The 21,385-nt window shown below is 37.9% G+C and overlaps 3 protein-coding genes across 6 annotated transcripts in view; 2 read left to right on the plus strand and 1 right to left on the minus strand.

Moving 5' to 3' along the window:
- LOC144630260 (uncharacterized) overlaps window positions 1–21,385 on the plus strand; it is a 147,329-nt gene that overhangs the window by 53,013 nt on the left and 72,931 nt on the right. The gene's annotated exons all lie outside the window — the stretch shown is intronic.
- Window positions 3,022–21,385, minus strand: part of LOC144630194 (thioredoxin domain-containing protein 3 homolog) — a 51,761-nt gene continuing 33,397 nt past the window's right edge. For 3 of the 4 annotated variants that reach the window (XM_078488513.1, XM_078488515.1, XM_078488512.1), the window contains 6 exons: window positions 20,628–20,705; window positions 20,147–20,472; window positions 8,859–9,000; window positions 8,031–8,356; window positions 6,753–6,897; window positions 3,022–3,984 (listed from right to left, as the gene is read on the minus strand). In XM_078488513.1, the coding sequence (XP_078344639.1) occupies window positions 3,296–3,984; window positions 6,753–6,897; window positions 8,031–8,356; window positions 8,859–9,000; window positions 20,147–20,472; window positions 20,628–20,705 (1,706 nt within the window). In that variant the 3' untranslated portion in view covers window positions 3,022–3,295. The remainder of the gene's footprint in view (window positions 3,985–6,752; window positions 6,898–8,030; window positions 8,357–8,858; window positions 9,001–20,146; window positions 20,473–20,627; window positions 20,706–21,385) is intronic. The other variant, XM_078488514.1, reaches the window with a different exon arrangement.
- Window positions 12,370–13,261, plus strand: LOC144630254 (uncharacterized). Its single transcript, XM_078488593.1, has 2 exons — window positions 12,370–12,568; window positions 12,920–13,261. Exons 1-2 carry the CDS (start codon window positions 12,370–12,372, stop codon window positions 13,231–13,233), a joined length of 513 nt encoding a protein of 170 aa, XP_078344719.1. The 3' UTR covers window positions 13,234–13,261.

The following is a 21,385-nucleotide window of genomic DNA, read 5'->3' on the forward strand; positions in this document are numbered from 1 at the left end:
CATCTTGAATTCTGCCCAAAAGTGTTTCATGAAAGGCGGACCATTTCTTTGAATGCCAGATTGCACATACAGAACACCAGTGTTTGGCACAATCCCGAGATGTCAACCCAGCCTCACATTTTGAAGCAGTTCTTTAAGCTAAGGGCCGTGTGCGAAAGCCTTTTTATGGACTCCGTCATTAGAACAACGTCTGTCCCAAAATTACTTAACCGGTGATGGGGCGTTAGCAGTAAAAAATCTTTAGAAAAGCAGTCACTTGAAAAACACACAAGTCGTGTTTGCGTCAGTCACGAAGTGTGCGTGACATGAATTTCAGCATGCCTGGCCGGAGAAATGCCTGCGCGCTTACGCATGCAAATATTTATTTTGTTCCGAATGTTCAATAATATGAACCTAAACCAGTTCATGAATGGCATTAAAAGAAGTCCATTTCACGCCAAAATAAATAGTAGTCTTTCCGACAACCTTTCTCGAATTAGCGGTAAATAGAGCATACTTGCTTGCGCAGGTAATTCCCCTGGCGCGATGACGTGTATCCCGTGCCTTGACACATTCTTGCTGAGCTTGCAATATACGTTTCGATTCCCAGAATAAACTCAAAACAAAAATTGGAATATCCCGAAAACAAATCGTTGTTTTTGCAATATTCTACACATTTCGTGTAAATTGTACGACTTGTACTCGCTCCGAGCCAAACGCCTAAATAACTCAAAAATAACTATTTCACACAGAGCGCAGAGTGTTCGTAAATATTTTTAAAATAGGTGAATGATTATTTATATCTACAGGCGATCGATCGCGTGGCATGGGTCTGACATAGTGGTAGTTTTTAAATAGCTTGGACATGTCCAAGCGGTCATCAAATCTTGCGTGACCGCGACAAAGGAGCTGGCTGGGCCGCGTGAGTCTGGAACGATTTACCGCTTTCTGGTAAACGAGTATGGTGACCTATCAATTTTTTCTCATATTCTGGGTGTAGCGATCAAATTCTTTCTGTAGAATGAAAACAGATCAATTCCTATGTTTGAAAAATAAATTATCGCTAAAAACGTGTAATTTGCCAGTGCTCGCAGAGGAATAATAAAGGAATTATATGGAATATACATGGTCTTTCTGCTCCTAAAGGAATATGGTGACCCCCTTTTTGTCTCGTGTCGACATGACGTTGTCATGACGACACGAGAATATCCTACAGGGGAGGGTGCATTCCATGCGTGTTTGCTTTGTGAGGCCGCGAAATTTTCCCGCCATGTCAACATTTGCTTCTTTTTTTAAGCTTTTTGTTTGTTTTTCTTAGTGATAAAAGCGATCACACAAAATTCCCGCCATTCTAGTCATATTAGTCAATCAGATAATAGCCTTTTTTGTTGTTTCAATTTTTGATTAGATCCGATTTCAAAGATGTAATAGACCGCAATAGTCGAACCACATGTGTGTCTTTACTTTGAGTTGATTAGCCAGCTAGTGCAAGTTGGAATTTGCGCTGATTAAACTACTTTAAAACAACTGGTAGATCCCGTGGACATTATTTTCCTTGCGTGTCTTCAATTAGAGTATTACCCTAAACCATGTTGGATAGGAAAACAGTTCAAAATTCTCCCAGTCACGAAGACACACGCCAAAGGTCAAGTCAACTCGTCGCTGTAAGAAAGTCAAAACTTAGCACCCAAATTGCAAAGTGAACGTCACGACCCCCTCTGAAAAGAGAGAGAACGCTACACGTATTTTATGAATTATTCGACGAATTTGAAGCACTTTGAGTCAAAGTGCAGGGCAATTAGGAAACAGATAGAGGCCATTGCTGAAAGATTTGTCGAAGAGGATGTCACTTCAGAAGACGAAAGAATTGCAGAAAATCGGATATCTGAAAGTGAAATTTCAAATATGTGGAAACTTTGCTTGGTAGTGTGCGTGAGTTTATTGAAACGTGAGGCTGGAAACATTCTTATCAGTCACGACCACAAACAACAAAGGAGAATCTGTGACTTTGTTGACCTTTTTTACGACTGAATTTTTAATTCAGGAGTATAGTGGGTACCGGGTGGCGCGACTTCACTCACATGGTTGGTCGGTTGGTTGTTTGGTCCAACAGCTGTAAACATTTTGATAAGAGAAGTAAGAGTGTAGCAAGGAGGCCGTAATAAGGCTATTTTTTAAGGTTTAACAAGGAAGACAAAAGCAAAGAAACAAAATGCGGCTGAAAATTATGTGTGGAAGGTACTTGACCGCCGAAAAAGTGGACATTAAGAGCCGCAAAAGCGATGCAACATGCGATATTTGCATGCGTTACAGCTGCTTGTAACGCATGCAAACGCTCGATAAATGAAACTAACACTCGCGCATTCATACTATACATAGAAGATTCCTCGCATAACATAATTTCCTATTGCAAATGTAACGCCGCAATTTTAAACTACGATAAACAAGTTTATCTACCACATTAAGAGCCGCAAAAGCGATTGACCGATCGATCGCTTTCGTATACTTACCTGAATCAGTCTATATGTTCTGATATATTTATTTACAGCGCTACTACTCACTACTTTACGGCTTATATGTAAATGCTTTTATTCTCCAACGTATACCTATGGAGCGATATAATAAACAAACCATTTTAGTGTTACGGGGTAAAAACAAAAATAAAAGGGAAAAAAGCACCGACACCTCTGGGTTTTAATTTGAACCCACGACCTCTCGCACGCCATCCTCAAAGTGTTGGGAAATTTTAGGGGCGAGGAGTCTAAATGTTTCGTTATGTTAGATTCATACACGCTTTTCAATTTTCGATATCTTTGCAAGCAATAAATAGACTTGAAATGCGATCTATCTTTTAAAATAAACTCTTAAAAGTGACACGAGACACTAAGCCCAGAGGGCTTTTGATTTTATTTTAAAGGTAAACCAGTAAGCAAAGTTTGGTTAAAAATCTATGTTCAGTTCTATTTCGGGGTAATGACCTTAATTGCGGGGGATTTTCCAGTCTCGTTAAAAGGCCAAAGTGTGTGATAACTGTTAAACAAATACAAAAACAATATTTTATTATAACGCATATACACCGACACTTGATAGCTGGAGGTCACGCATAAGACACCATATTTACATTATCAAAAAGAACATTTGTTGTTCCATGTGATTGTGTGAATTCATCACACGAATGTGACATCTCAAATAAATAGTATAAACAATAATATTTGCAATAGTGAAGATAGAGTGAACAACAAATAAAATCTACAACTACTTTTTTTTGGCATTTTTTTTTTTTTTGTAGAATAAAAAAGCAATGAGAAGAGTATATTCATGGCCCTCCATCATTAATCGGTTTGCTGTCCTGTGCGGAATCCGGCTGATTCTCAGCCTGTCCTGCACCCTCATCAACAGGAGCACTATCTCCGCCTTCAGGCTTTGCTGTCGCTTCTGAGTTGTTCTCCTCTTCAGTTTTCTGGCTCTGTTTCTTTTCTCCCTCCTCTGGTTTGCTTTCATCACTTGCACTTTCTTTAACCTCCTCTGGTTTACTTTCATCGCTTGCACTTTCTTTAACCTCCTCGGGTTTACTTTCATCGCTTGCAGTCTCTTTAACCTCCTCAGTAACTTGACCATCCTCAGGCGTGCCTTCACCATTTTCATTACTCTCCTGATGTTTGTCAGCTGAGATCTCTTCCTGCTGTTCTTGCTGCTCACCTTTCTGGCCAGGTGTGTCTTCTTCATTGTTAGCCACTTCACCTTCATTCTCAGGCTTGCTTTCACTCTCAGGGTTGTCAGCTGTTTCTTGTTGTTTAACAGTTTCTTCCTCTTGAGGTGACGCCACATCACTGTCCTTATTTGGTTCTTGTTCAGTGGTTTCATCGGCACCCTCCACGGGTGCTTGCTGGTGGGCATCTTCCTCTTTAGGTTTATCGGCCATATCCTGTACATTTTCAGCTGTGTCCTGTGTATTTTCATCTGTTTTTTCTGATTGAAGGTTATCTGTCTTATCTTGGATTCCATCTGTAAAAGTGAGCATTAAAACATGTTAATAACATTACGTCCAAGCTGTAACAGATCTTTCACTTTTTCTTTGCAGTATAAAGTCTTTATAGTTCCATTTAATTCCCTTGCATCTCTTCTGCTTTAGGATATATTAGCCCTATTTCACATTTCTGTTTAAAATGCATGGAAACATTTTGCTTGATATGCATTTTAACCACGAAAAAACATTAATGTAATAATGTATTTATAATAGTTATTCATTTGGTGGCCATCGTGTATGGAAAGGACTAATGACATTTCCTTTTATATTTCGAAATGTGCAGTCCTCCAGATTTCTGCTTTCCGCAGGTTGCCAGATGCAGCCGCAGAACAGGTGAACATATGCCCCTCAGGTGTGGTCATATTGGAGGGTCATGGTGACTAATCAAACAAGAACTAACATTTTCATATACAAGCCACAGTGAATAGCTTTTACTCATTAATTAAAATAACAACTTTCGATTAAGCAAGAAAAGAAGTTTGTTGCTACTATTAAACGGTATTTTTACTCAGCTTCTTATATTAGATAGTGCACAAAAGAAAGAAATGTTTTTAACCATTAATAACATACCACACTCATTAAAAGGCTGTTTCGATATCGTAAAAGTTACATCAGTGAATTCTGATCAATTTTAAACTGGTTTATTTAGACTATGATTAAGAGGGGAGTTAAGTCAAGTTATTATGGGAAGGAAAACACATTAGTAAAAAAGAAGACCTGGCAGTTTATTTCATTTTTTTTTTTCACGGTATTTCTGAACACGTATTTAAGTATTAATTAAAAACTGAAGCAGTAAGAACTTACTACACAAGTTATTTATGCTTTGTTAGACCACTGACAGACTATTTAATCACCAATCAGTAAAAGGTAAGTAATATAACAAATGAAACTTACCACAATGTTAGCCACGAACTAGCAATAAAGAAACTTACCACAATGTTAGCCGATAAGCGTTTGTTGTTATGGTTAGTCTTTATAGTTACACAACATTTAATGTACTTTTGCAAAGGTCTTTCTGAGAACTAATTCGTGTTGTCCACACACAGCACGAGGTCAGTTACATTTTAGGTGCCTACTTTCAGAATATCACAGAATAGTGTTGTTGACTCATTCTGACAGTCAGTGGTTAGTACTCTGCAAGGGAACTGAATATTCTAAAAACGTTATGCAAACTGAAAGAGGGACAAGAGTACAGAGTGGTCACACAATGTTAATCAATACACAAACTTTGTCAAATATCTTTAATGTTGAGCTAGGCCTTAATTTTTTATACAATGTTCTTTTTAAATATGTTGACCTTTCCCCCGGGGGGGGGGGGGGGACCTTTCCAAACACGTTAAAGGGCAAAAGCACGTCACAGTGATCAAATGCGATTAACTGTACAACAGAGTTAAATGTTATAACTAATCAATCATTTGACATTTTATTTTTATAATCCTGAACATAAGTCACTGATGAACATATGGTTAATAGAAACTGTAAGGTTATTTTATACAGATAAGGGGTTAAATTACAGAAGATTTTATAAAAAAAGTGTTAAAACTTAAACTTTTTACCATTTATATATAATATGGTTATATCAGTCACTCCGATAGATACAGTTCACGTTAAATGTGTTAATAAAAGTTGACGCATTGTAATAAGTAGGCTATTCACTCAAATCGATTTTAGACTACAAGAGGCATTCCGTGTAAATACTGACCAGTCACGGCCGCTTCGAAACAAACGACCACGCAAGTATTAAAAACAAACCAAACCAAACAATTTTTTGTATTCAGAAAATGATGTTCGACGTCTGTTGAGAACATGAAAGAATTTCATTTTCCGCCGAAAATTGACCGATCGTGGTTTTTTTTTCATGGAATGCCTCTTAAATTTTCGGAACTTTGTTAAAAAACGGCCCAATGACTCTTGCTTGTTGATGTCTCTGGCAAAGTGCAAACTATTTGCTATGTTTTCGTGTTAATTGATCCACTGAATTTCGTTTTGTATTTGTTATATCTGCTATATATATTTGTATTTTGTTATATCTGCCTTATATTTGTTATATATTTGTTATATATTTTAGTATATCTGCCCCTGTTCTTAAGTGGCTTATTAGATAACATGCTCACAGTTTGTCAGCCAATCACAGCTGTCACTAGCCTTGGTGTGATTACACCTAAAAACATTGCATTGGCCACAGCCAATCGTTAAATAAAATGGGAATTTAGGATTAGTCATAATATTTTAAGATATAATTCAATTTGAGGTGCGGTTTAAGCTTTAATAAAAAAAAAATGGTGGATATGTACCCGGGTTGCTCTGAAGCAACACTGAAGTGGTGACATCCACTTCTTCCAATTTCATTCCTCATTAATAATTCATCAAGTTAAAACAAAGAAAATCAAACCGTTAGGGAGGTTGGATATCCGCTCTTAATAAGCATAGATTTTTTACGATTTTATTTCTCCGTTTACTTCGTGGTTTTTGTTTCGATTAGAAGATATATCAAACACCCCTCAAACACTCGAGACAGTGTTTCGTCGGCTATCCAAACATCTCGAATTTCGTCAAAAATTCAACTCTCTTCTCAGTGTTTGGTTATCATGATGAAACACTGTCTCATGTGTTTGTTTGATATATTACGTAAATCATTAAAAAAACATCTAACATACCCTGCATGTAAAATCAAATTCAACTAAGCAGTTATAACTTAGACGATGCAGACTGTTGTTGTGGAGTCTTGTGATATTCTATAAATTACCTGATGCTAATTTGCCATACAGCTCTAATCTTAATGCAATCTGTTCATTCCATGTTTTAGGCTGCAGTCTGCAGTAACATGCTCTGACAGGCTGAAGAAGCCAATGACTAACAACTGTGTCACCATCAGAGTTGCCTTCAAACACCTTTAGAACAAAAACATAATAAACAAATGCATAGTCACACTATTAATTTACATGACTTGCCTGCATGGACTGAAAGAAGTCACACAAGTACATATTAAACAATTGTGTAAGATAAGATTGTAATCTGGGTACCATCATAAGCCCTCTCAATAAAGCCTATATTGTAATGCTGAGAACTACTGCGAAAATCTAAGGGAAACCAATAACTTAGGCCGTAGAACAGTTCAGACAGCAAATGCGTCAATTTGCTTGGCATTTTTTCAAAAAAATATGGAAAATTCCCAGGGAACGGGAGAAAGAAGTTGGATGAGACTAAAAATGAAGGCAAAGGCCCAAACCCCACTGCTCAAGATTGAATAATGCGAAAATGACATTTGTTTTTTATATTATATGCCCATTTGTTTACAACTGTACCAATTCTCCCGTTGATTATTTGCTTTTATGTCCCTTAAATAACACACAAAATTCCGGTTACTTTCAAGACAAACTTCTTTACATGACAGTTGCTTTCAGTTTATTAATTTGTTAAAGTATTTGTTTCTTTATTTCATTAATATTTGCCATGCACAATTTTCCAGTGTGCAAAAAGTTAGCTATTTCAAGTAAAGGAATGCATGTCATCGAAGATACATGATCCAAAAACAAAAGCAATGTAAGGTAACAATACATACATACTTAGAAGACATCTATTAACTTTTTAACCCTTATTGGGTCAGCAATTAATTATGCTACAAAATGTTCGCATTTGAAAACAAAATTCTAAATAGGGACACATGTTTGCAAGCTTTGCCATAAGACCAAAACCACGCCAGTATTACATACCCCAGGGTCATCCTGAGCGTAAGCAAATGCCTGGTTCCCGAGCAGTGATAAAATTTTTTTAAATGCCTACCTCCTTTTTCAAATACGAAAGTTAATAAAATACAGATTGTTGGAATGTACAATTTTTAAAAGGTCACGTTTTTTTGTATAGCCCCAGTGAGTAAATATCAAAAGTTGCGATCAGGCCAAATGGAAGCATAATGGAAAATCACGAAGTAAAAACAAACAAACAAACAAACAAAGGCTGAGAGAATTATGAACTGAACATACAACGCAACATAAGAGGATAAAATTTGGAAAATTTTCCTGACCTTTGTCTCGTTATTTTGCTGATATTCCTGAAAGTTTTGCCCATCTTCACTGAAGAGCATGATGTAGCTACTAACACGATGCTCAACACCATCACCACCACCTTGTGTGCACACTTTAGTTATCTCATAAACCTTCCCAAGATTCACTTGGAGCCACTGGTTTTCATCACTTTGCAGTGGAACCCAGGCTCCCATCAGTTCTCCCTCAGGCTTGGTGTTAAGGCGTGCTCTTGATGCACTGTGTTGGTCATCAAGTTCAGATGATGCTGTAATGGCTTCACTGGGAATGCTGCCATTTTCTACTCCCAGTGGTTCACTGTATGAGTCTTTGGGTCAAAAAAATGGAGTGACATATCAGAAGAATATTCATGTAGATAATAAAGAAAACCAGAAAGATAGTATACTTGCTAATTCTCATGCATTATGGAAATCAGCAAAAGACATTTTTGCAATTTTTTAAAACAATCTGCAGGTGGGGTTCCGAGCCACTTGAAATTTCTGAAAGAATTATGTACCAGTAGCTCTGAACCATACCATTTGTGGTCAGACAAAAAAATGTTATTAAACATATGAAGATATATACCAAAAAGTCAAACTTTTACTGAGTAGGTCGAAGTTATTATCTCAAAAGGTTAAAAAATAGGATATCTTTCACCTCTGGCATGGCAACGAATCATTTTTGTCAAAGTAACTTCAATTTGTTATAACCCTACACCATCAAGTGACATGGAGAACACATTATAAGTAATTGATGACAGCAACAGCAAAAATGCTTCAAGTATGTGTCATAGTCCTAAATTAGTTCTACAAGCCAAATGGTAGTCACACCTGCATCACATCCATAAAACTCAGTTCTGATTGCAATAGCTTCATTCCAGGTCTTTGGATTTAGTCTTACAAACTGAGTTATGATAGGGTTTTTAAGGCTGTTGTATATGATTGTGTCCTGATCTGAATTGCTTTCAAAAACCTAAAATTCAATGAATGGGAGAAAGAAAGAAATATGGTTAATGTCAATAAGTCGAAAAGAGAGATGATGACCGATGAAATATTGTCATGTAGTCTTGAAGTGATGTACTGGTAATGTAAAAATAGTAAATAAAAATAAAAACAAAAAACAAAAACGACAGATGATGATACATGTTAAACTTGGTAGAAAAATTAGAAAGAAATTAATTAGTGGATGCTGCAAGCTACTCAAAAGAACTTTCCAATAAAGTTCATCCAAAAGGGGTTGAAGCTATGACCTACTGCACAGAAGTGGTGAATAGCTCTATCACTGAGCCCACAGGAGACTTGTGGCAGCTAGGCCATGTCACTGAACTTTTTGCTTGTAATAGAAAAAGTGTACAAATTCATTCCGGTATTATAAATTAGTGAGTATGTATGGGTATTCTTTGTTTTTATGTTTAAAATTTTCTCTGTTCGCATGTCATACTGTTGAAGACGACTAATCATGAATTTCCTCAATGTTATTACTGTTCCTGTTATCCCACTGGGCAGTAACAGGTCCTCACCAGTGTACAGGTCACAGAGTCGACTTATTAAGACGGGAGAGCCATAAATTTCAACCGCGGGCCCACATTAGCATAAATTCGAAAAATTTGAAAAAAAATCACAGCTTGGCCCTAGGTGAACTATAACTATAAATATATATTTTACTTCGATTCGATGAATATTTTAGGCGTACGGAAGTGATCTTGATTTTGCATCTCTCGGAAGCGGTTTCAGGGGTCTGATACCGCACACTTCAAACACCTCAATTTCAAAATTAAAACGATCTCTTTCGAAACAACAAATACATCATCTAAAAGAATAGATAATTATACACATTTTGAATGGTTATTTTCTAAGTTTGAATCAATATTAAATATTTGGGAGATTTTTAATTCTTTACATTATTTTGAGACATTTCACGCAAGGCAAAATTGACAAAATTCAGCGCCTAAAATCATTGCCTGGTACATAAGCTAAGGTATAAAAACGTATACCACGTGAAAGAGCATTGTTTCTTCTTTGAAAATCCGTTTTCAAAACCACGGGCTACTAAAAAGACGATTTTTAACGGCCCGAAATGCAAGTAGTACTTTCGTGAAATTTGAGCTTCGCCGTAACGGCTTCGCGATGCTTGAAACTCACAAAGAATAACAAATAAACATATTTAAACAATACAGTTTTAATAATACTTGTCAACAGGTACCAGAACATACTCGCAAGACTATTTGGCGTGGTGTTGTATCATTTCTAGGAAATAAGAAACCATTTTAGCCGTTTTATTTGACCTCGAGTTCCAAAGTAACAGAAAGCAAACACAGGTCACGTAGCGTTTGTTAAGGTCAAAGCACCCTTTATCAGATCAAATTGTAATCAATGAATTTCATTTGTAACACAGATAACAAGAGCTACAATCAAATAATGTTCATACCTTATAATAAGTAGTCAAAGCACCCTGGAAACTTTAAAAAATCCAATCGAAGCCCATCGAAAACAACATCTATTCTTCGCTGGTTTGATTCAACTGTGCTTATCGTTAGCTTGCGTTACATAATGGATAGACCGCTGACAAGCTGTTATATTTTGCGGGCTTGATTCTACAGAAGGACGTTTATCCGTCCTTTACAGTCTATTAAATATTTTATTATTGATGTTAGTGACCCCTTTTACCCTAAATGTTTGTTAAGTAAACTAAAGCGTGACCTTAACTCCGGTGACTTTCAACAAATGCCACTTAGGAACGAACCTTTATTTTCTTAGGGGGGGGGGGGAGGGGTGGACATTAGCCAAATAAATTGCTGCAGAGTAAAACCGGCTGAAATAATCGTGCAAGAAAGCCAAAAAAATAATTTCGTTAAATGAAAATGAAACATGTGAAAAATAAACATCTAGCTCAGCAAAAATTACCCCTCCCGTCTCCCATCTTCTCAAAAAATAATGGTTTTTAGCTCACTTATCTAAATACATCTCCTGTTGTGTCATTTGGTTTTACTATCTTTCTGTAATATTCATTGTTATTGGCTATTCCTTTATTTGAAAATATATCCTTTACTCTACAACTTCAAGATGAACTAAATGGGTCAAGTTATTATTAAGCAATTTATCAATTAGTTTTTGCTATATTTATAGTAAATATTGAGTTAAGTATGAAAAACGTTTTTTCGACAAAAGTAGCCCTCTGCAGGTATTGTGTAACCTTAAAGCAGCTCTCCAATCAGTTGCAATAGTCAACATTTAAATCTTAAACCCTCGTGCAAGAACACGACCCAACAATATCTGAAATGAAACTAATGTAAGGCGCTTTTCGCTTTGACGATTGGGCCTCGATGTCCATGTTGTAGAAATGGCAGATTGACCGCAGTTGTGCAACACTGAGTTTGGTCAGCTTGTTACTAGTATACAAGGAACATATATTAAGTGTGTCATACACGATGGGATGAACCAGTTGGCACTGGTCTAGGATGGATGCACGAGCAGAGGTAAAGGCTTCTTCCTCTTGGGCCGCCAGAAGGTCGTTATCATCGGTTACATGAGCTGACTGAGATGTCGCGTGTTTCAATTTTGCAGCGGTACGCGTGAAGTATCCCTGAATCTGCTGCGCAGTTAGGAACTCGTCAACCTGAAAGAGCCGCTGACCATTTTCCTTCCTTGCATATCGCATGTCCCGAGATACTTTTTTCAGGGTCGGATTTGTGGCCAGTCTCCTACCCGATCTGGAACTTAGCATCCAGGTACTGGCGCTGATTGTCGTTAAAACGGCTGGCCTTTTTTGAAACTTTTAGAGCCCAGCCTTGCTCTAGGGGGGCCTCTGGGCACTCTTCATGATCAGTTGTCATCGGGACAGCTAGTGTTGGCTGAAGGGAACAACCCCCTTAAATCTTTTTAGCGTACGCCAATACTGCCTGGTCAAAAAGGGTGTGCTTCTCAGAAACGAGTTTGCACTTTCCGAACAGCAAATGGCGCTCAAGGTTGTAGTACTTTTGATAGGTGCAGATGCACCCATCCACAGGACACGACAACAGCCCACTGCTTGCACCTTCCTCTTCTTCATCTCCGTCCTCGTCTTCTTCTTCATCCAAGTGTTCGGTCATGGCTCAAGCATCCTGAAATTACAAGTGCAGCACTAAGGCAAGATAACGCTGGGTGCTATCACAGTGCAGCCATGCTGTCAGCATGCCGTCTGATGGGAGAGGCGACGGGGATTGATGTAAAAAGAGTCGACTTCAGTGACCCTCAGGGAGGTAAAGGGCCTTGTGACAGGAAAGCCGCTTCCATCAAGGCTTATGTGCGATGATACATCAACCAGGGCCACGACGTGGTAACGGCGCGCGACTTCAAAGAAGCCATGTTGTCTCACGGGGGCATGAGTGCTGTGCGGGTCGTCCTAGTTACCGATGCTACCAACAAGCCACAGCAAGAGGTTCCAGGCCGCTGGGAGGGTATCAGCAGCTTAAACAATTTCCTCTACCAAGAGGACTGTGTCACAGTATGGAAGGCATGCAACATTGGAGAGGGAAAGAATATACCATGGTCTCAATTACAAGGTTATAGTTACAACAACAACATACATGCATATCTTATATTAGTTATATACCTCTATTCTGATATTTTCGCTACTGTGTTAAGAAAAAGTCAAGGGAAAAAGTAAATCAGAAAAAACTATTTAATGATGGGCAATCCGATTTCTTGTCTTTTTTTTATTTTCAACATCTTATTCTTATTTGGATGAAACTCCCATCTTACCAGTAAAATATTAAATAAAAAAATAAATAAGATAAGATAAAATATATAAACAAATAATTTGAAGAGTCTTCCCTACTATTTTGTTTCATTTGTACATTACTATGTTATTCCTTTACTTTTTTCTAATATTTTTTTTCTGGTCCATTATTCAGTTCCTGTAAGGTTACCAGATGTGTGTAAGGCTGAGGTGTCTAAAGGAGACTTTGTGGCATGCTCTAAAGAAAGGCGCGTACCTGCCGAACGAGCCATGACTGAACACTTGGATGAAGAAGAAGACGAGGACGGAGATGAAGAAGAGGAAGGTGCAAGCAGTGGGCTGTTGTCGTGTCCTGTGGATGGGTGCATCTGCACCTATCAAAAGTACTACAACCTTGAGCGCCATTTGCTGTTCGGAAAGTGCAAACTCGTTTCTGAGAAGCACACCCTTTTTGACCAGGCAGTATTGGCGTACGCTAAAAAGATTTAAGGGGGTTGTTCCCTTCAGCCAACACTAGCTGTCCCGACGACAACTGATCATGAAGAGTGCCCAGAGACCCCCCTAGAGCAAGGCTGGGCTCTAAAAGTTTCAAAAAAGGCCAGCCGTTTTAACGACAATCAGCGCCAGTACCTGGATGCTAAGTTCCAGATCGGGTAGGAGACTGGCCATTTAGTTCATCTTGAAGTTGTAGAGTAAAGGATATATTTTCAAATAAAGGAATAGCCAATAACAATGAATATTACAGAAAGATAGTAAAACCAAATGACACAACAGGAGATGTATTTAGATAAGTGAGCTAAAAACCATTATTTTTTGAGAAGATGGGAGACGGGAGGGGTAATTTTTGCTGAGCTAGATGTTTATTTTTCACATGTTTCATTTTCATTTAACGAAATTATTTTTTTGGCTTTCTTGCACGATTATTTCAGCCGGTTTTACTCTGCAGCAATTTATTTGGCTAATGTCCACCCCTCCCCCCCCCCCCCTAAGAAAATAAAGGTTCGTTTCTAAGTGGCATCTGTTGAAAGTCACCCGAGTTAAGGTCACGCTTTAGTTTACTTAACAAACATTTAGGGTAAAAGGGGTCACTAACAACAATAATAAAATATTTAATAGACTGTAAAGGACGGATAAACGTCCTTCTGTAGAATCAAGCCCGCAAAATATAACAGCTTGTCAGCGGTCTATCCATTATGTAACGCAAGCTAACGATAAGCACAGTTGAATCAAACCAGCGAAGAATAGATGTTGTTTTCGATGGGCTTCGATTGGATTTTTTAAAGTTTCCAGGGTGCTTTGACTACTTATTATAAGGTATGAACATTATTTGATTGTAGCTCTTGTTATCTGTGTTACAAATGAAATTCATTGATTACAATTTGATCTGATAAAGGGTGCTTTGACCTTGACAAACGCTACGTGACCTGTGTTTGCTTTCTGTTACTTTGGAACTCGAGGTCAAATAAAACGGCTAAAATGGTTTCTTATTTCTTAGAAATGATACAACACCACGCCAAATAGTCTCGCGAGTATGTTCTGGTACCTGTTGACAAGTATTATTAACACTGTATTGTTTAAATATGTTTATTTGTTATTCTTTGTGAGTTTCAAGCATCGCGAAGCCGTTACGGCGAAGCTCAAATTTCACGAAAGTACTACTTGCATTTCGGGCCGTTAAAAATCGTCTTTTTAGTAGCCCGTGGTTTTGAAAACGGATTTTCAAAGAAGAAACAATGCTCTTTCACGTGGTATACGTTTTTATACCTTAGCTTATGTACCAGGCAATGATTTTAGGCGCTGAATTTTGTCAATTTTGCCTTGCGTGAAATGTCTCAAAATGATGTAAAGAATTAAAAATCTCCCAAATATTTAATATTGATTCAAACTTAGAAAATAACCATTCAAAATGTGTATAATTATCTATTCTTTTCGATGATGTATTTGTTGTTTCGAAAGAGATCGTTTTAATTTTGAAATTGAGGTGTTTGAAGTGTGCGGTATCAGACCCCTGAAACCGCTTCCGAGAGATGCAAAATCAAGATCACTTCCGTACGCCTAAAATATTCATCGAATCGAAGTAAAATATATATTTATAGTTATAGTTTACCTAGGGCTATGCTGTGAATTTTTTTTCAAATTTTTCGAATTTATGCTAATGTGGGCCCGCGGTTGAAATTTATGGCTCTCCCGTCTTAAGAGGACATATGCACAAATTTCAAACAAAAATGAAAATTCTTGGCAAGAGCCCTGTAATGGATTTCGCTCATTCTCTTACCATGGGTAGGCCTTAATATAAAATAAATCACAGTATACTTTGTTTGGCTAAATATCGATTTGTTTTCGAGAAAATCGATAATTCTAAAATCCAGCAAAATTGACGCTTTCGGAGCTCAAAATTTATGCCGAGTTTGTTAGCTTCGCGTCGAAAAATAAAGCACTCTGGAAGAAAAATACCTATTTAATATCAAAGAATAACATCAAATTAGTACGTCGAAAGCAATTTATGCTCTTAAAGTCCTTTTATTTACAAAATATAATTAAGTTTATTCGACACACTTTTGATTTAATTCAAAATAGGTCAAACTTATCGCTTTATTTAAGTATGAGCGAAGCGAAATAAATGGCCGAAAATTTGGTATTAGACAGATAAATGATTGTTCTTTTCGATACTAAAAGGATTTCCTGGAGAAATGATTTAGTGCGATGCTTTCAGATCTCAAAGTTGCTTAAAATTCGTTAATTTAACCGACCGTGACATTGTTGATCTTATCAACATTATGTAAACATTCCACGCAAAGGTTAATTTTCCCCATGTGAACTTCAACTGAGTAAAATAAAAACATAGACTTGCTTACCGTGGTGTTCGCTGATACATTGTAAATCCTGTTTTCCTCATTTACGACAAAACCTAAGCCCTCGGCGAAGCTGTTATCCAATTTTCTTGACGCGCCATTTGTAACTGATTTCCACGTATTGAAGTGACAGTTCTTTTCCATGCATTCTTGAAAACAGTCCTGAGTCTTAACTGATCAGTGTAAACAGGAATACGAAGTACTTTGCTTTAAATCAACTTAAAGCTTAGCAGCAGTGGTAGATAAATCGATACGGCCGGCGAATCTTCGTTTCGAAAACCGCCATTTGAGATTTGTCGGCCCTTTGTCCTGCGGTATGCAGATAATTAATTCACACTTGAGTAACTTCCGGCACATGAAATCGACAACCACCGTGACCAGAAAGCACCCTGCTTTTTGGTGATTGGTTGAGGCACTATTTTTATCATTTTAACATAAGCTCTCAATGAAAAACTTTTGGGCTGAGAGAGTTGTTAAATGGTTGTTAAATGGTTGCATGAAAGCGCTTTTAACTTCCGGGTCGAAAGTTCTTCTGTTGCGTTGCTTCGCTTTGCTGCATATTTTTTATCCAGTTCTTACCCTTGTTCAAATTCTTGATTAGGCTAAGGCAAAACACAGAAAACAGTTGTAGAGTCAACTCTCCCTTATTGAAGATCTGTATAAGACGGACACCTGGTGTTAGTCCTGTCCTTGCCGTTTTTTCAGTCATTTTTATACTCTAACCAGCTAGGCTACGTTTACACGGGACCGGACCGGAGCCGTTCCGAACTGGACCGGACCGGATCGGCCTCTGTTTACACGGAAGCGTTTGGCACCGATCCATGTGTTTACACAGGACGGTTCTGGAACCGGTCCGGAACGGTTCCATAACTTGACCTGCAAAATAGCAGGTCCAGTTTTGGTTCCGTCCCGCACCGGTTCCAGAACGGCCCCGTGTAAACAGAAGGCCTATCCTATCCGTGTAATAAGAAGGCATATCCTATCCGAAAATCGGACCGAAACGTTCCGGACAGTAGCAGTGGTTGATAAATCGATTCGGCCGGCAAATCTTCTTTTCGAAAACTGAGATTTGTCGGCCCTTTGTCATGCGGTGTGCAGATAATGCATTTCACACTTGCGTAACTTCCGGCACATGAAATCGACAACCGCCGTGACCAGATCCCAGATAGCACCCTGCGTTTTGGTATAGTATTGGTTGAGGCACCATATTATTGCTATATTAATATAAGCTCTAAATGAAAAGCTTTTGGGCTGAACATGTAATTAAGTTTCACTTTAGGTAGCTACCGTTTGTGAAAGTTGCTAAATAGTTGCATGACAGCGCTTTTAACTCCCGGGTCTAAGGTTCTTCTGTTGCGTTGCTTCGCTTTATAGTTTTTTTTGTTCTTACCTTTGTCCAAGTTCTTGATAAGGTCAAGGCAAAACAGGTGAAAGCAAAATCTAAGATGTTATCGTTGGATCCGTCTTCCGTGAATGTTAAAAAATATGACCATGTATATATTCTGTTGGGGTCCGGCGTAAACAAGGGAAGGTGCCCCCGCCAGAGCTTGCGGGGAGGGACAAGCGCCTCGCCGTCAGGGAACCCAAATGTTTTAAAAATATCATAGTCATTATATAAATATTTTGTTTTTAAACCTGTTTTCCGGTGTGTTTTTGAGTTGATTTGGAAGCTATTAGGGGAAAACGGTTTAAGTTTCAAATATTATCCGCAGTCTATTCCTTCATAAATAAGACGGTTATAATTATAATACGACTCAAGTTTCCAAACAACAAGAGATATAAAGAAATAACTTTATAATCACCTTAATTCTCAATTCAATAGGCGAACTTTATTAGGAAGGAGTTGTCGAAGCTGGGGTATTCCCCAAAAACGGCTCTGTGCCGTCCAATGAGGTCGTGGTTTGGGGTTCCCGATCTAGAAGGGGATTTTCAATATCAGACGATATCTAGAACGAGATATGGTATTTTCAGTGAACACACAAAAGTTCCAAAATATCAGCAGCCAAAACGGGGTGACTTGTTTCTAGAACGCGGTATCTTTTGAATGCAAGTTCTTTCTAACTGAATACCAGAGGCCCTTCCAATTACGCTGGTAAAAAGGGAATGTTATGCTTCTAACAATGCTTGTTTTTTGTCCGATATAATGCTCAACTGTAATTATGCTCATTTTTTTTAATAATGCTACTTTGGTATAAATGCTTTGTTGTACTTTGCAGAAATAAATACAAAATATGGCATCACGTCAGAAGTCCATAACAAACTTCTGATTACGTGTACTTTTCTTCACCTAGCTTAATCTAATGAAGTGAAAAGCACCCTTTCCTTAATTTTTACACCAATAATTTTTTATACAGTCATAAATGTTCAGCGTTTTATTATAAATTGTTTACCGTGACTGGTATTACAACTGCATATACATGATATATGGTCCCTTTTTTCCCCACCCCTTCCCCACCTTTCCTTCCCGCTTTTATTTCGCCCAATCCTCCACAGGAGAAAGAAGGAGAGCTTGTTTACAGGCTAGACTACACAGCGGAATATATATTTTTAATTGACATTCACGGGAGACGGATCCAACGACGCCATCTAAGGCTTTGTGTACAGCCAACTCTCTCTGAAACGGGTACCTTCGGGACCGGCTCCAACTCAGTTCGTCTAAAAGAGATCTCCGTCTTATAGGGATTTTAACGTCGTTTCAAATTTTCCACTGAAGAAGGGACAAGAATTTGAACAAGGGTAAGAACTGGATAAAAAATATGAAACAAAGCGAAGCAACGAAACAGAAGAACTTTCCACCCGGATTTCATGCAACCATTTAACAACTCTCTCGAACGGTGGCTAACTGAAGTGAAACTTTATTACAAGTTCAGCCCAAAAGTTCTTCATTGAGAGCTTATGTTAAAATGATAAAAATAGTGCCTCAACCAATCACCAAAAAGCAGGGTGCTTTCTGGTCACGGTGGTTGTCGATTTCATGTGCCGGAAGTTACTCAAGTGTGAATTAATTATCTGCATACCGCAGGACAAAGGGCCGACAAATCTCAAATGGCGGTTTTCGAAACGAAGATTCGCCGGCCGTATCGATTTATCTACCACTGCTGCTAAGCTTTAAGTTGATTTAAAGCAAAGTACTTCGTATTCCTGTTTACACTGATCAGTTAAGACTCAGGACTGTTTTCAAGAATGCATGGAAAAGAACTGTCACTTCAATACGTGGAAATCAGTTACAAATGGCGCGTCAAGAAAATTGGATATTAAACAGCTTCGCCGAGGGCTTAGGTTTTGTCGTAAATGAGGAAAACAGGATTTACAACATATCAGCGAACACCACGGTAAGCAAGTCTATGTTTTTATTTTACTCAGTTGAAGTTCACATGGGGAAAATTAACCTTTGCGTGGAATGTTTACATAATGTTGATAAGATCAACAATGTCACGGTCGGTTAAATTAACGAATTTTAAGCAACTTTGAGATCTGAAAGCATCGCACTAAATCATTTCTCCAGGAAATCCTTTTAGTATCGAAAAGAACAATCATTTATCTGTCTAACACCAAATTTTCGGCCATTTATTTCGCTTCGCTCATACTTAAATAAAGCGATAAGTTTGACCTATTTTGAATTAAATCAAAAGTGTGTCGAATAAACTTAATTATATTTTGTAAATAAAAGGACTTTAAGAGCAGAAATTGCTTTCGACGTACTTATTTGATGTTATCCTTCGATATTAAATAGGTACTTTTCTTCCAGAGTGCTTTATTTTTCGACGCGAAGCTAACAAACTCGGCATAAATTTTGAGCTCCGAAAGCGTCAATTTTGCTGGATTTTAGAATTATCGATTTTCTCGAAAACAAATCGATATTTAGCCAAACAAAGTATACTGTGATTTATTTTATATTAAGGCCTACCCATGGTAAGAGTATGAGCGAAATCCATTTAAGGACTCTTACCGACATATGTTTGACCGTAGGAAACCTGTGCTCTTAAGAGGCCATCTTTATGAAAAACACCCACTCAAATTCGCGTCAAAAAATAATTTTGCCTGAAACTCTGGCAACTGAAAGACTTTATCGAGGCTAGAACTAAAACAGATCAAAATGATTTTCTGGTCGCATTAGGAGCTATTAGATAGTTTGCTCCTTCGGGCTGCCACAACGTCTTCAAAATTAGAAAAATAGACATTTTTCGCCGCTGTCAAATATTTCATTCGCATTGAACACCGACAATTTTTATATTAATTTGTTCATAAACATTTCTAGTTTGCTAAGAAAGTAGGTAGCAAGTTTTCCCTCGATTAAATTTACCTGGAAATATGGTCATAACTTTTGACATACTGAAAACATACACGGGATTTTGCATATTTCAGCCGATAAAGGACTAAGTCTTTCTATTGGCAGAGTTCCAGGCAAAATTATTTTTTGATGCGAATTTGAGTGGGTGTTTTCAGAAAGACGGCCTCTTAATATCTTTGTTGTAATTATACATGTACAAGCCAAAAAAATGACTTGAGAGATATCATTAGTACTTTAAGATTTATAATCAATGACTTACTTTTTCAGTGCTGTCCTCTGTGTAAGGTATATATTGCTCTCCATTGAGGCTATAAGAAACACTGAACTCTTTAACGTGACGGGATGAGTCGCCAGCCTCTCCCTGTGAAGCTATCTTTACCAGCCTTGTTACCTTCCCAAGATCCACCTGGAGCCACTGGTTTTCATCACATTGCAGTGGAACCCAGGCTCCCATCAGTTCTCCCTCAGGCTTGGTGTTAAGGCGTGCTCTTGATGCACTGTGTTGGTCATCAAGTTCAGATGATGCTGTAATGGCTTCACTGGGAATGCTGCCATTTTCCATTCCCAGTGGTTCACTGAATGTATCTACGAATATTTTACAGAAAAAAAAACAGATAAATAACTTACGGTATAACAAGGTAAAACAAGGCCTTAGCTTATCTCAATATTCTAACAATTAATTCCCATAGAGATTCCTAGAATTCTTAACATGCAGTCAATTCACTGGGCAGCAGACATACCATCAGGTTCCTGCTTTTTCTCCACCTGTGCTTGCTCTCCTTCCTCTACAGCTTCCTGTTCACTTTCTGCCTTTGGTACTAAACAAGAAAGGTTTTGACAATAAAAACAGTCACCATATCTCCTTATGCAGTTGATACACCAAATAATAAAACTATGGTCATATGTTTGGTACGTTGTATGAATTTTGTTTTGTGATTTTGGGGTTTCATTTTTCCCCTTCCTCTCCACTACCCCCTCCTCCTTTCCCAACCAAACAAATTTAATGCTGTGTTGGGTGCTTGAAATCAACATTGCCTTAAGGAGGCTCAAAACTGTTTCCTGCATTTTCTAGCACCTCAACTTTTACAAATCAATACTAGGACTCCTTTTCAGCTGATGCAACAGTTGTGGAATTAAACAGATGCGCAATCACTGGTGAACAAGTTTGGATTATTTCCTTGACTTTAAATATAACCCAGTTATAACTAAAAACAAGCTTGGTGACCCATTTCTATTAGGGTAGCTGCTAAGAGTAAGGATGGTTTTAATTAATCAAAGGTCTCTATGAGACTACAACTATTTTGCTATGGTCTATCTGTTGGCTGTCAATTGTGGTATGGAGTAGTGTTTTGCTAAAGGGTGAAAGACGCTTTTCATGTTGTTTAGGAGTGGAAGTCTTGAAAATAACTTAGCTTACCTGAATACTTTACACTTCCACATCACATTCTAAATTAAAACTGAAACCTAGAAGTCAACAACGCGCTGTTTACAAAACTCA

This window comes from Oculina patagonica, chromosome 11, assembly GCF_052425735.1.
Source record: "Oculina patagonica isolate OP01 chromosome 11, crgOcupat, whole genome shotgun sequence".
Lineage (NCBI taxonomy): Eukaryota > Metazoa > Cnidaria > Anthozoa > Scleractinia > Oculinidae > Oculina > Oculina patagonica.

Excerpts from the sequence above, each read along its gene's own strand:
- LOC144630254 (XM_078488593.1), top strand. The coding sequence starts at position 12,370 with ATGTTGTCTCACGGGGGCATGAGTGCTGTGCGGGTCGTCCTAGTTACC. Across the intron at positions 12,569-12,919 it reads ACCATGGTCTCAATTACAAG|TTCCTGTAAGGTTACCAGAT; the intron begins GTTATAGTTACA and ends TCCATTATTCAG.